Genomic DNA, 13,217 nt, shown 5'->3' with positions numbered 1-13,217 from the left:
TCAACCCCAGCCCTATTACCCCACTGCCACCGCTACAGGGCAATGGGAAGAGCGAGGCTAAGTGCCAGAATTGGCACATCCTATGGATGCGCCATTTCTGGGGCAGCTGACGGCTGGTGTTTCTAGCCTGGGAGGGGGCCAATATTCATGGCTCCCTTCCTGGGCTATTAATATCAGCCCCCAGCTGTCTGCCTAGCCTTTGCTAGCTATTAAAATAGGGGGGACCCCACGTCATTTTTTTGGGGGGGTCCCCCATTTTAATAGCTAGTAAAGGCTAGGTATTCAGCTGGGGGCTGATATTAGTAGCCTGGGAAGCTCCGTGGGTATTACCCCCTTACCAGGCTTCAAACACCTGCCCCAGCCGTCTGCTTAACCTCCGCTAGAGACTAAAATTAGGGGGAACCCCACGCCAATTTTTTTTTTAATAAATCCTTTATTTTAACACTAAATGACAAGTACAGTAATCAACACTATCACTGTACTTCTTATATATGTGACTGACATGTTTCTATCTATCTAATCTATGTGTGATTCTCTATTCTTTCTATTCTAAATTGTTGGGTACAGATGCTGAATTGCCGGCCAGCTTTTTTAAAGAGACGGTGCATGAAAACACTAATATTTTTTTTAATAAATGACAAGTACAGTAGGCAACACTGTCACTGTACTTCATATATATGTGACTGACATGTTTCTATCTATCTAATCTATGTGTGATTCTCTATTCTTTCTATTCTAAATTGTCGGGTACCGCTGCTGAATTGCCGGCCGCCTTTTTTAAAGAGACGGTGCATGAAAACACTAATATTTTTTTTAATAAATGACAAGTACAGTAAGCAACACTGTCACTGTACTTCATATATATGTGACTGACATGTTTCTATCTATCTAATCTATGTGTGAAGCTCTATTCTTTCTGTTATAAATTGTCGGGTACCTGTGTATGCCACTGCTGAATTGCCGGCTTTTCATGTTTCACTGTGAGCACTGTTCCCATCGATTTGGGCAACCACCTCCCCCAATACATTCTACATTATTGTTAGTTGTTTTCCTTCATGTAGAATTAACCTACAAGGAAAGAAAGGGTTTATTTTCATTCCGATATTTGTGTCCCATTGACTTGCATTGGTTTCCGGTATCGGAATCGGCGATATCCGATACTTTTTGGGTATCGGCCCGATCCAATCCGATCCGATATTTCCTGATATCGGAAGGTATCGCTCAACACTACTCATGACCAATAGACAACACCAGAAGCGTCTAACCTGGGCCAAGGAGAAAAAGACCTGGATTGTTGCTCAGTGGTCCAAGATGTTGTTTTCAGATGAAAGTAAACTTTGCATTTCATTTGGAAATTAAGGTCCCAGAGTCTGGAGGAAGAGTGGAGAGGCCACAATCCAAGCTGCTTGAAGTCTAGTGTGAAGTTTCCACAATCAGGGATGGTTTGGGGAGCCATGTCATCTGCTGGTGTAGGTCCACTGTGTTTTATCAAGACCAAAGTCAGCGCAGCCGTCTAACAGGAAATTTTAGAGCACTTCATGCTTCCCTCTGCCGACAAGCTTTTTGGAGATGGAAATGTCATTCTCCAGCAGGACTTGGCCCCTGTCCACACTGCCAATAGTACCAATACCTGGTTTAAAAACAACAGTATCACTGTGCTTGATTGGCCAGCAAACTCACCTGACCTTAACCCCATAGAGATTATATGGGGTATTGTCAAGAGGAAGATGAGAGACACCAGACCCAACAATGCAGACGAGCTGAAGGCTGCTATCAAAGCAACCTGGCTTCCATGACACCTCAGCAGTGCCACAGGCTAATCGCCTCCATGCCACGCGGCATTGATGCAGTAATTGATGCAAAAGGAGCCCCCGACCAAGTATTGAGTGCATTTACTGAACATACATTGCAGTAGGCCAACATTTTGGATTTTAAAATCATTTTTCAAGCAGTTGTTATAAAGTATTCTAATTTACTGAGATAATGACTTTTGTGTTTTCATTGGCTGTAAGCCATAATCATCAACATTAACAGAAATAAACACTTGAAATAGATCACTCTGTTTGTAATGACTCTATATAATATATGAGTTTCACTTTTTGTATTGAAGAACTGAAATAAATTAACTTTTTGATGATATTCTAATTTTGTGAGAAGCACCTGTATGTTTATGAAAAAATACACATTACAAATGTAACAGTGGGGGGGAGGTGAATTGGTGAGGAATAGTTTACTTAAGACATTGGCAGAGCATTGAGTTTGTAGGACACCGTTTACTTTCAAACTTTGGTTGGCCATTGAGTTGCTCTGGCATTGTTCAATTTCACACCTTCGTCAGACAATGTTTACTTTGCACACATTGCTAATTTAATTAAAGTGTACTAATCCTAACTTCCATTCTCAGGTGAGGAGGAGACCAAGACATTTTGGTTTAAACTTGGGAAAATCACAAAAAATAAATCTGTTTCTCATTCTGCTGTGCCTGCTTTCTTCACTAAAACAGCAGCAAACCTGATACCTGCATTTTTGCTGTGTTTTTGCTATGTTTTTGCACTTACTCATTGCTTTATATTGGTGAAAAAACGCTGAAAAAACACTGAAAGCAGTGACAAGCCGCAGTTTGCAAAAACGCAGCAGTTTTCCAAATCGGTCAGGAAAAAAGAACAATATGTGCATGAGATTTCGGAAATTTCATAGCCTTTGCTGGTACTGTAAAAGCAGCTTTTAATTTACATAAATTTGCATAAAAACACAGCAAAAACGCAGCGTATGAACATAGATTTATTCTCCTTATGACCTTATGCCAGACAACCAATGTCAGTTCCCAAAAGCACCATCCATAGCTCCGTGCTCAGGTGGGCAAATTTGTTTTCCATTAAAATATTCTCATGACTGTATACCTCTGCTTTTTTTTCTTTTAAACTGAGCGATAAACTCACTACAGAGAAATTAGTAAAGTTTTTAAAGATAATTACAATTAGGCTAGGTGCAGATGACCGTGTATTTTATCATCCGAGATAATCGGGTTGATTATGCAAATCACACTGTGATCAAACTTTGATCAGAGTAAGGCTATGTGCACATTGTATGTTTTTGGTGCTTTATCATGGCCGTTTTTCCGCACGGAAATGGGCCAAAAATGCTAGATAATCTATGTGCCAGCTAATGCAATGACAATCCTGAAGTTCTGTGCACATGATCAGGAATTTTCCTGATAAGATTGTCATTGCGTTTAAATCGGCAGCATGTCAACTCTTTGTGCGTTTATGCAGCGTTTTTCACCCATTGACTTTAATTGAGTCAGTCAAATCTGCAGCAAAAACGCAGGTATAAATATATTTGCATATTTGCTGCGGATGTTTTCTGCGTATTTGACTGACTCAATTCAAGTAAATGAGTAAAAAATGTGGCAAAAACGCACAAAGAATTGATTCGGGAGACTACTCCTCCCATCATCCAATGGCCGCTCCAGCTGACAATAGCGGCAGCGGATGCGGCTAAGGGGAGAAGCAGTCTCCTCAGCCGGTGTCTGTGAGCTGTGTAAAAAAAAAAAGTTAAAATAAAATAAAAAACACCTTATTCTCACCTGTCTGTGGTCACCCCGAGTGTCCCAAGACAATCCGATCACCTGGCAGCACTCTATACACTGACAGAATGGCAGTGTATAGTGCTGAGTTGCCAGTACTGAGGTCACTGGAGTTCAAACAGCTGAAGATCAGCTGAGAGCTCCGGTGCCCTCACTTACAGCATCGGTGCTGTATGAGAATTTTCCCACGCAACACTGATGCAGTAAGTGAGGGCACCGGAGCTCTCAGCTGATCTTCACCTGTTTGAACTCAAGTGACCTCAGTCCTGCAGCACAGCACTATACACTGACAGGAGTGATTACACTCCTGTCAGTGTATAGAGTGCTGTCTTTTCAACAGTGACATCAGTGATTGCTGATATGGCTGCTGTAGAAGTGACCCAGATCATCGTGGGACACTGTGGATTATCTCATGACGGCGGACAGGGGAGGGATATTGTTGTTTTTTATTTTTGGTTTCTTACAGGAGATGAGGGCTTTGGTGATTAGGTGTTAGGTGAGTATACGGTGTTTTTTTATTGTTAAATAAATGAATAACAGTGTGCAATTTTATTTATATAAAAGACTTTATTCTGGCCTTATGTTTATTTTAAAAACCTTTCTACGGGGTTAGTAATGGGGGCGTCTTATAGACGTCCTCCATTACTAACCTGGGCTTCATGTCAGCCGCCAATACAAGGCTGACATGAAACCCAACCCTATTACCCCACTTGACACCGCACCTGGGCAAGTGGGAAGAGCAGAGGCTAAATGCCAGATTTGGCACATCTTATGGATGCACCAGTTCTGGGGCAGCTGAAAGCTGATATTATTAGCCTCGGGGGGACCAGATCCCATGGCCCCTTCCCTGGCTATTAATATCAGCCTGCAGTTATCTGTTTAGCCTTTGCTGGTTAGATTTTATAGGGGAACCCCCAGTAATCTAACCAGTAAAGGCTAAGCGAACAGCTGTGGGCTGTTATTAATAGCCAGGGAACATTTTTGGCTAATGGCCCCTTCCACAGCTAGTAATTTCAGCCCCCAGTGGTTGGCTTTCCCTCTTCTGGTTATGAAAATGACACGGGAGCCCACGCCATTTTTTTTTAATTTTAGGCTATGTGCCAACGATCCGGACATAGCAGTGCTTTCGATGCAGCACATTTTTGCTGCATCCAAAATGCTGCGTTCTGTTGAACGCAGGTAAATCTGCATGTGTTCACTGAACCATGCAGATTTACTGCATTCAATACATTCTAGTGGTCAAATTTCTGTTGCAGAAACTAGCGACTCCGCAAGAGAATTTGACATGCTGCAGTCCTGAAAGACGCACCGCATGTCAGTGTCCGTGGGTGGTCCACAGCCTCAGATACACCCAGAGTGGACATGGGATTTCTAGAAATACCATCCACTATGCTGTAACATCTGGACAATGCGGGTTTAAAGCTGCATAAATATGCAGCTTCAAACCTGCAGCGGCTCCTGATCGTGGGCACGTACCCAAACTTACCCGCAGCATGTCAATTTCTGTAGTGGAGACGCCAGTCTCCACTGCAAATTTTGACTGACTGAAATGTCATTACATGGGGTGGATCCACATGTACTTACAAATCAAGTGTGGCATTAGAACACAGCGTTTTGGACACAGCTAAAATACTCTGCGTCCAAAGCGCTGCTAGCTGCTGATCGTGGGGACGTAGTGGCTAAACAAATAGCTGTGATCTGTTATTAATAGCCAGGGAACATGTTTGCCTAATGGCAACTTTCTAGACTAAAAATTGCAACTCTCAGTTGCCCCAGAAATGACATGAATGGGAATGCTAATGGGATCAATCAGACACCTTCATTACTAAATCTAAGTAAAGTAAAGAGTTAAATAAACACACACTGAGAATAAAACACTTTATTTGAAATACAACAGACACATTCTTTAATCATTTAAATTAACCAAGATACTCACCCCAGGTCTGACTGTAATCCAAGGGTTAAAGCGATGTCCCGCGTTTCTTTTTCAAATATCATTATTTAGCTCCAAAAGCATTCATTGCTGTACAAAAACGCATCAAAAAACGCATAAAAAAGCAGAATAAAATGCACTTAAATCGCGGCAAAACGTGCATTTTTGCAGCAGCGTTTTTCCTGCCAAGACATTCAGAAACCTTGCAGAAATTTCTGCAATCAAATCCAGAACGTGTGCACATACCCTTATAGCAAAGTGCGATCCGATTCTCTCGGATGAGATGAAAAAAGAAATGTCTCCATCTTCTCCATTCTGTCAGTTCGTGGAAATCGCACAGTACTCAGAGTGCAGTCCGATGTTTCCCATGGACTCATTCACTTGCATGGCGAGTGCCATCCGAATATTGGATCAAACTTGGACATGCAGCAATTCTGGCATGTGCACGGCCCCATAGAATAACATAGGTTTGGGTGCGATCCAATGTTTTGTCGGATCACACTCGGACTGAGAATACGGTCGTCTGCACCAACCTATATGCTGATTGCCACATTTTGTATAATAAAAGCAACATCTGGACCCTCAGTAGTTCTTAGATCCCCACAATGTCTTAGGCTTATAGTGATCTAGAATTGGTACAACAGAGCCGCATTGAGTTTCATCTGTAACACCGAGGGAAAAATACATTGGAACAATGGACATGTGAAACCAGCAATAAAACCTGTTATATAAGTTGTTAAAGGGGTCCTTTTAAAATTATATTGTACAATAGGGTTGCAGAGATCGAAAATAATAAACCGCACTCCTCCGGTCCAGCACTGCTTCCTCTCTGCTGCTCTGGTCCATGCTGATTGTCTGTAATGGGGATGTCTCGTCAACAGCGCACATGAATGCTGTAGACAATCACTGGGCTTCTGTCGACTACATTGGCAGAGCAGCTGATCTCAGTGATTGGCTGCAGTGGTTGTGTGCACTGTTGATATAACATCAACGCTGCATTCGATCAAAAAAGATCAGAGCAGCGACAGAGGGGTAGCTACATTTGTTATTTTATACTTCAGCAACCCTATTGCATAATAACATTTTTACCCCGATTCTCTTGGATGAGACAATATATGCTCGCGTGACTCTAGCCTGATTCACATTTGTCAATGTCTCTGGTTCTTCAGAACTTGTAAAATATGTAAGAAAACATAGAAACCAATGAACTCTTAGTACCTTCCACTCAATAGTAAGTCTTTGTTTTCCTGGTGATAACTTTTCAATGGTGACAGTGATATCCGGGGCTCCTAATAATTCTAAAATGAATAAAAACAAACAGGTAATAAAGTGACTCTAATTGTAAAGTGAAGTTCACATAAAAGGATCTTAAGGCCCCATACACATTAAATAAACAGCGGTAAACACAGCTCATGTTGGACTGGCCAACCATCTAATATGTATTGTTATCACCCAATTCCTCATATGAAGGGAAAGGATTTATAACCCAAATCCTAACATGAAGGATCAGGCATGTTGGAGTACAACATGCCTGATCTTTTGTTTTGGAGAGTGATAAAAGGTATCTGGCAAATACATATTTGAGTCTTTCCATTGAAAATAACGTATGTTTGGTAAAGCTAGATGTGCAGTTGTAGGGGAACAGCTGAATGGCATTCGTCTGGCAGCTATTTAACATGTATGTCCAGCTGTACTTTAGGCTATCTTGACCGGGACCAATCCAAAAGACATTACAGAAAAAAAGCATGTACGTACCAATACCTGGTCACGATACAAATGCAGTACAGGATGCCGCAGGTCCTACGGTAAAAGGTAGAGGCAGTGACGCAACCCCTGGGCCAGTGCTGTTTGGGGATTACCCGGAGCCGGATCAGATGGGGGTTGTAGTCTCCGAGTGGCGGCGACCCGGTCCGTGCCCAGGGTGTCAAACTCAGTGTGTGGCAGTCTTTACAGATGCTATTAGTTGTTCTTAGTGTCGACTACGCCACCCGTTGATTTGCGGTCAAAAGGCCGCCACTGCAGCAGGGTCCGCTGAGGCTGGTGGTATATGTGCAGCTGTGGTAGTATAACCCCCAACGGGAGGGGTATAGCCTCAGGGGGTCAGGTGCAGAGGATGGTGGTAGTGGTGGTGCAGTGTGGATGGTAAGAAGACTCAGAGTCGGGCTGTGCAGTTCAGGGTTTTTACTTACTGCTGTTCTGTTGGTCACTTTGGCCTTGAGTGACCGCCCGAGCCGTGCTGCGTCCACCAGGTCCTGGACTCGGCCAACCCCCAAGCAATTCTGGAGCGTGGTCCTGAGCTCCCTTTCTGACTGTCCTCTCTACTGGCCGTTCCCACCAGGGGTCCACTTATATCCGGCTCCCTCGGGTCTCCTGTTGAGTGAACCTTCTTTGGCTTCCCTGACCCTATGCTCGGTGTGCCTTCTTAGTGGACTTGGTGAGGGGCTGCTCCACATGTAATGTTGCAGCCTCCGGTTCTTAGTTGAGGGTAGTTTCTCTCCTCCACTAATTTGGGATCCGGTTCCCTTGCGTGCCAACCCTTCACCCTTCTGGTTGTATACTGGGTTCTTGGGGTTCCTTCTTCTCCCCCTCTGGGTCCTTCTCTTCTCCTCTCTCTCTTCTCTCTGCAGGCGCTCCTGGACCTCTCTCAGGACTGACTGACCCTCTACAGAAGACTGACCCTGATCTAAGATGGTGCCCACCTTATATACTCCCTCTATGTGTGAGCTCAGGTGACCAGCACCCAATGAGCTCCTAGCCTTACCCAGACTGCTCCCCCTATCTGCCCCTACACTACTGGGATGTTCCACCCCCCTCCCACTCCAGCCAGGGACAGACACTGTCGTACCTGCACATATACTGGTGGGAGTACCGTCGGTCTGTCCCCCGGAAATGGGATGTATGTAGTGTATGCAGCTATCTGAGCTCAGTCCCACACTCCATCCTTACCCGGGAGTGGAATACCACACCTCTGGCTTGAGGTGTAATACCCCTGTAGCAGCCGAGTCCTCAGGGTGCTACATTCCCCCCTGGTAAATCACAGCACGTCCTCGGGCTGTAAGAGAATAAAACATCCATAAACATACAATTTTTTTCATAACAACATAAACATATAAAACATTATATATATATTTCTGCAGCATAAAACTTTTTCATAATAAACATTCTTGTAAACTTTCTTGTTCCTCCGGCCACGGTGCAACTTGTGACCGGGTAAAGTGCGACAGTCTCTTGTAGAATAACACAGCTTTCCTATAAAACCAGTAGGGGGCGCCTTAAAAAGCGCAACTATATACAAGGGGAAATATGGCCGCTCTCAGTCCTCGGCCAGTGGGGAAGAAGGAAAGAATGACCGCTCTCAGTCCTTGGTCAGTGGGAATAGGGACACACGGGTTTCAGTTCAATTTGCTGGTCCCAACGGGGACTATATTTTAACTAGCAGCAGTAGGTAGAGGGCGCTGTTGGTACTGCGGCACCCGGGGGTACTAGACCTTGCGACCAGGCCGGTGGTGTTTCCTGCTTTGCCGCGCTCAGGGTTGAGGCGCGTGACGTCACAGGGGTCACGGCCGCGGCTTCTGCTTGAGGCCTTGTCTGGAGCGGTGACGATGCAGCGACGGGCACGGCAGGGGGAATTTCGGGCTCTGCGACGGGGAGCTGGGGCAGGCACGCGGTTTCTCGGCTCGGGGTAGTGACGTCCCCTTTACCTGCCTCCATCTGTTCAGCTCCCTCTTCGGCGCCGTCTCCGGCCTTCACTCCTCCTGCACCATCCGCAGAGGCGGTCTGTCTCTTCGTCTCGGGTGGCGTGCTTCGCTGGCGGGTTCTTGCCTGCAGGGCCATCTCTCGGCTCCACTCCGTCAGCGTCTCTCGCTGCACCTGGGCCATCCTCCATGCGAGGCGCTCCAGCGCGGTCTGCGCACACTCCCGGTCTCGGGGGAGCTGTGCCAGGATCTCCACTAAGCCTAGTGGGGTTGTTGCTTGCAGCAGGCTCCTGACCACAGGGTCGGTGCTGCCTGACTCTCCTTCCATCTCCGGGTACGACTTCTCCGGAGTCCTCTCCAGACTTCTTGTCTCTGGGTGCGCTCTCTCCAGACTCCTCCAGGCTGCACCCATCTTCGCTCTCTTGTTCTGTCTCCGCCCACATTGAAGGTGGTCCCGGGGCAACTTTGTGATTGTCAGTTCCAGGGGCAGTTCTCTCACGCTGATGGACATCTCTAGCATCACAGTCTCCGTTGGTGGGGGCGGTTTCCGCTTTTGGCGCCATTCCTTTACCTGGCCCACGATGGGAGGTGACCTCTTGCCACCCTCTGGCACGCCCATAATGGCGTCTGCTCTTCCAAGGCGGGAAATCTTCTGGAAATGGCGGGAATCGTCTCCCAGTGGCGGGAAACTCCGTGGATGGCGGGAAAAAGCTGCAGATGGCGGGCAACCGGCGGGAAACGATCCGTGATGGCGTCCCATGGCGGGGACCCTCTGGAACCGGCGGGAGACTTCTTCTTGAGGTAAATTTGAACTTTTCTTCAGGCACGCAGTACCCGGTGGTTGCGGGCACGAGATCCTGCCGACTACGCCAAAGTTGACGCACCCCCTGGGCCAGTGCTGTTTGGGGATTACCCGGAGCCGGATCAGATGGGGGTTGTAGTCTCCGAGTGGCGGCGACCCGGTCCGTGCCCAGGGTGTCAAACTCAGTGTGTGGCAGTCTTTACAGATGTTATTAGTTGTTCTTAGTGTCGACTACGCCACCCGTTGATTTGCGGTCAAAAGGCCGCCGCTGCAGCAGGGTCCGCTGAGGCTGGTGGTATATGTGCAGCTGTGGTAGTATAACCCCCAACGGGAGGGGTATAGCCTCAGGGGGTCAGGTGTAGAGGATGGTGGTAGTGGTGGTGCAGTGTGGATGGTAAGAAGACTCAGAGTCGGGCTGTGCAGTTCAGGGTTTTTACTTACTGCTGTTCTGTTGGTCACTCTGGCCTTGAGTGACCGCCCGAGCCGTGCTGCGTCCACTAGGTCCTGGACTCGGCCAACCCCCAAGCAATTCTGGAGCGTGGTCCTGAGCTCCCTTTCTGACTGTCCTCTCTACTGGCCGTTCCCACCAGGGGTCCACTTATATCCGGCTCCCTCGGGTCTCCTGTTGGGTGAACCTTCTTTGGCTTCCCTGACCCTATGCTCGGTGTGCCTTCTTAGTGGACTTGGTGAGGGGCTGCTCCACATGTAATGTCGCAGCCTCCGGTTCTTAGTTGAGGGTAGTTTCTCTCCTCCACTAATTTGGGATCCGGTTCCCTTGCGTGCCAACCCTTCACCCTTCTGGTTGTATACTGGGTTCTTGGGGTTCCTTCTTCTCCCCCTCTGGGTCCTTCTCTTCTCCTCTCTCTCTTCTCTCTGCAGGCGCTCCTGGACCTCTCTCAGGACTGACTGACCCTCTACAGAAGACTGACCCTGATCTAAGATGGTGCCCACCTTATATACTCCCTCTATGTGTGAGCTCAGGTGACCAGCACCCAATGAGCTCCTAGCCTTACCCAGACTGCTCCCCCTATCTGCCCCTACACTACTGGGATGTTCCACCCCCCTCCCACTCCAGCCAGGGACAGACACTGTCGTACCTGCACATATACTGGTGGGAGTACCGTCGGTCTGTCCCCCGGAAATGGGATGTATGTAGTGTATGCAGCTATCTGAGCTCAGTCCCACACTCCATCCTTACCCGGGAGTGGAATACCACACCTCTGGCTTGAGGTGTAATACCCCTGTAGCAGCCGAGTCCTCAGGGTGCTACAGCAGCGTCGGTGCAAAATACTGATAAAACAACCACTCACCCCCTACCATTTATGAGGGGGTGGTCACCCAGTGTGACTGATGCCCTAGACAATCCTTATCCATGTGCATTTAGAATACTAGGAACAACCCCCACTTGGGAGATAGGTGTATGAATGGTTGTTTTTTCAGCACCTGTGCAGCCTCTACCTTTTATAATGGGGCCTGCTACATCTTGCAGTACATTAGTATTGAGACCCAGTATTGGCTGATTTTTTTTCTGTGAAGATCTGCAATTCCACCCATACCGAGTGGCACAGTTTCTAAAAAAAATGACTAAACAAGCAAACGTGACCTGATTTTTCCTAAACTCATTAATATGTGTATATGAGCCCCTGATAGGTGGAGCAATCATGAGAGTGCAGGTTGAAGCAATCACAGACAGCCACCTCATGCCCTCTCCTGCTCCCACCTACTAACACATTCTCTGTTCCTCCTCACTGCGGGCGACATCTCTCTACATCCCGGCCCTCCTCACCACATCCCTACAATCACATCCACCTCCTACCCACGATCTATCCCAAATTCTCGTAACCCTTCTAACCTTATACCCATCCGCCCAGCCCCCACTTCCCCAGCCCCCCTAACAGGAGCTCTATGGAACGCTCGCTCTGTCTGCAACAAACTTTCCTACATTCACAATCTCTTCATCACTAACAAGCTTTCCTTCCTCGGCATCACTGAAACCTGGCTCACCCCCTCCGACACGGCCTCTCCTGCTGCACTTTCGTACGGCGGATTCCACCTCTCCCATACCCCCTGCCCCACCAGCAAGCACGGTGGAGTAATAGGTTTCCTCCTATGAGATAACTGCTCCTTTACCCATATCCCACTGCCACCCTCAATTACTCTCCCCTCTTTTGAAGTGCACTGCGTGCGCATCTACTCCCCCTCCAACCTCCAACTGGCTGTCATCTACCGCCCCCCAGGATCAGCCACCACTTTCTTTGACCACTTCACCACTTGGCTACTTCATTTCCTCTCCGTTGACATCCCCACTATCCTCATGGGCGACTTTAACATCCCCATTGACACTTCCCTCTCAGCTGCCTCTAAGCTTCTATCCCTCACTTCCTCCTTCGGTCTTACCCAGTGGTCTTCCACACCCACCCACAAAGACGGCCACACGCTGGACCTCATCTTCACCCGCCTTTGTTCCCTATCTAACCTCTCTAACTCACCTCTCCCTCTCTCTGACCACAACCTACTTACATTCTCTACCCTCTCCTCTCCAGGGCAACAATCCCCACTCCACAAACTTGCATACCCTCGCAGAAATCTCAAACACCTTGACCTACACTCACTCTCTGAATCCCTTCTCCCTCTTACAGACATTATTAGTTCCTTACATGATGCAGATGTTGCAGCCACTTTATACAACACCACAACAGCTGCAGCTCTCGATTCGGTCGCCCCCCTCACACATACCAAAGCTCGCACAATCAACAGACAACCCTGGCACACCAGCCTAACTAAAGAACTGCGACGGGCCTCCAGGGTTGCTGAGCGTAGATGGAAAAGGTCCCACTCCAATGAGCACTTCATCACATTCAAACAGTCCCTCACTACCTTCAAGTCCACACTCACTGCAGCAAAACAAACATACTTCTCATCTCTCATATCCTCCCTGTCTCACAACCCCAAACAACTATTCAACACCTTCAATTCTCTCCTCCATCCCCCAGTGCCTCCTCCCTCTCCTCTAATTTCAGCCAAAGACTTTGCCTCATTCTTCAAGCAGAAGATTGACACCATCAGACAAAGCTTTTGCCTAAAGCCCCCACAGCCCCTCCCCACACCTACTCAACCCTCCTCCTCCAAAACCACATTCTCCACCATTACGGAAGATCAACTTTCCTCTTTACTCTCCAAATCACACCTCACCACCTGTAA

The 13,217-nt window shown here is 47.4% G+C and overlaps 1 protein-coding gene across 1 annotated transcript in view; it reads right to left on the bottom strand.

Moving 5' to 3' along the window:
- Nucleotides 1–13,217, bottom strand: part of LOC141267047 (interleukin-31 receptor subunit alpha-like) — a 90,461-nt gene that overhangs the window by 45,810 nt on the left and 31,434 nt on the right. Inside the window, exon 8 of the mRNA XM_073680219.1 lies at nt 6,738–6,817. Coding sequence (XP_073536320.1) covers nt 6,738–6,817 — 80 coding nt within the window. The remainder of the gene's footprint in view (nt 1–6,737; nt 6,818–13,217) is intronic.

Source organism: Phyllobates terribilis, unplaced genomic scaffold (assembly GCF_046119375.1).
Source record: "Phyllobates terribilis strain yellow unplaced genomic scaffold, ASM4611937v1 Scaffold_1__5_contigs__length_1240528914, whole genome shotgun sequence".
Lineage (NCBI taxonomy): Eukaryota > Metazoa > Chordata > Amphibia > Anura > Dendrobatidae > Phyllobates > Phyllobates terribilis.
The sequence above is the reverse complement of the archived record's forward strand: the minus strand, read 5'-3'. Positions and strand labels throughout refer to the sequence as shown.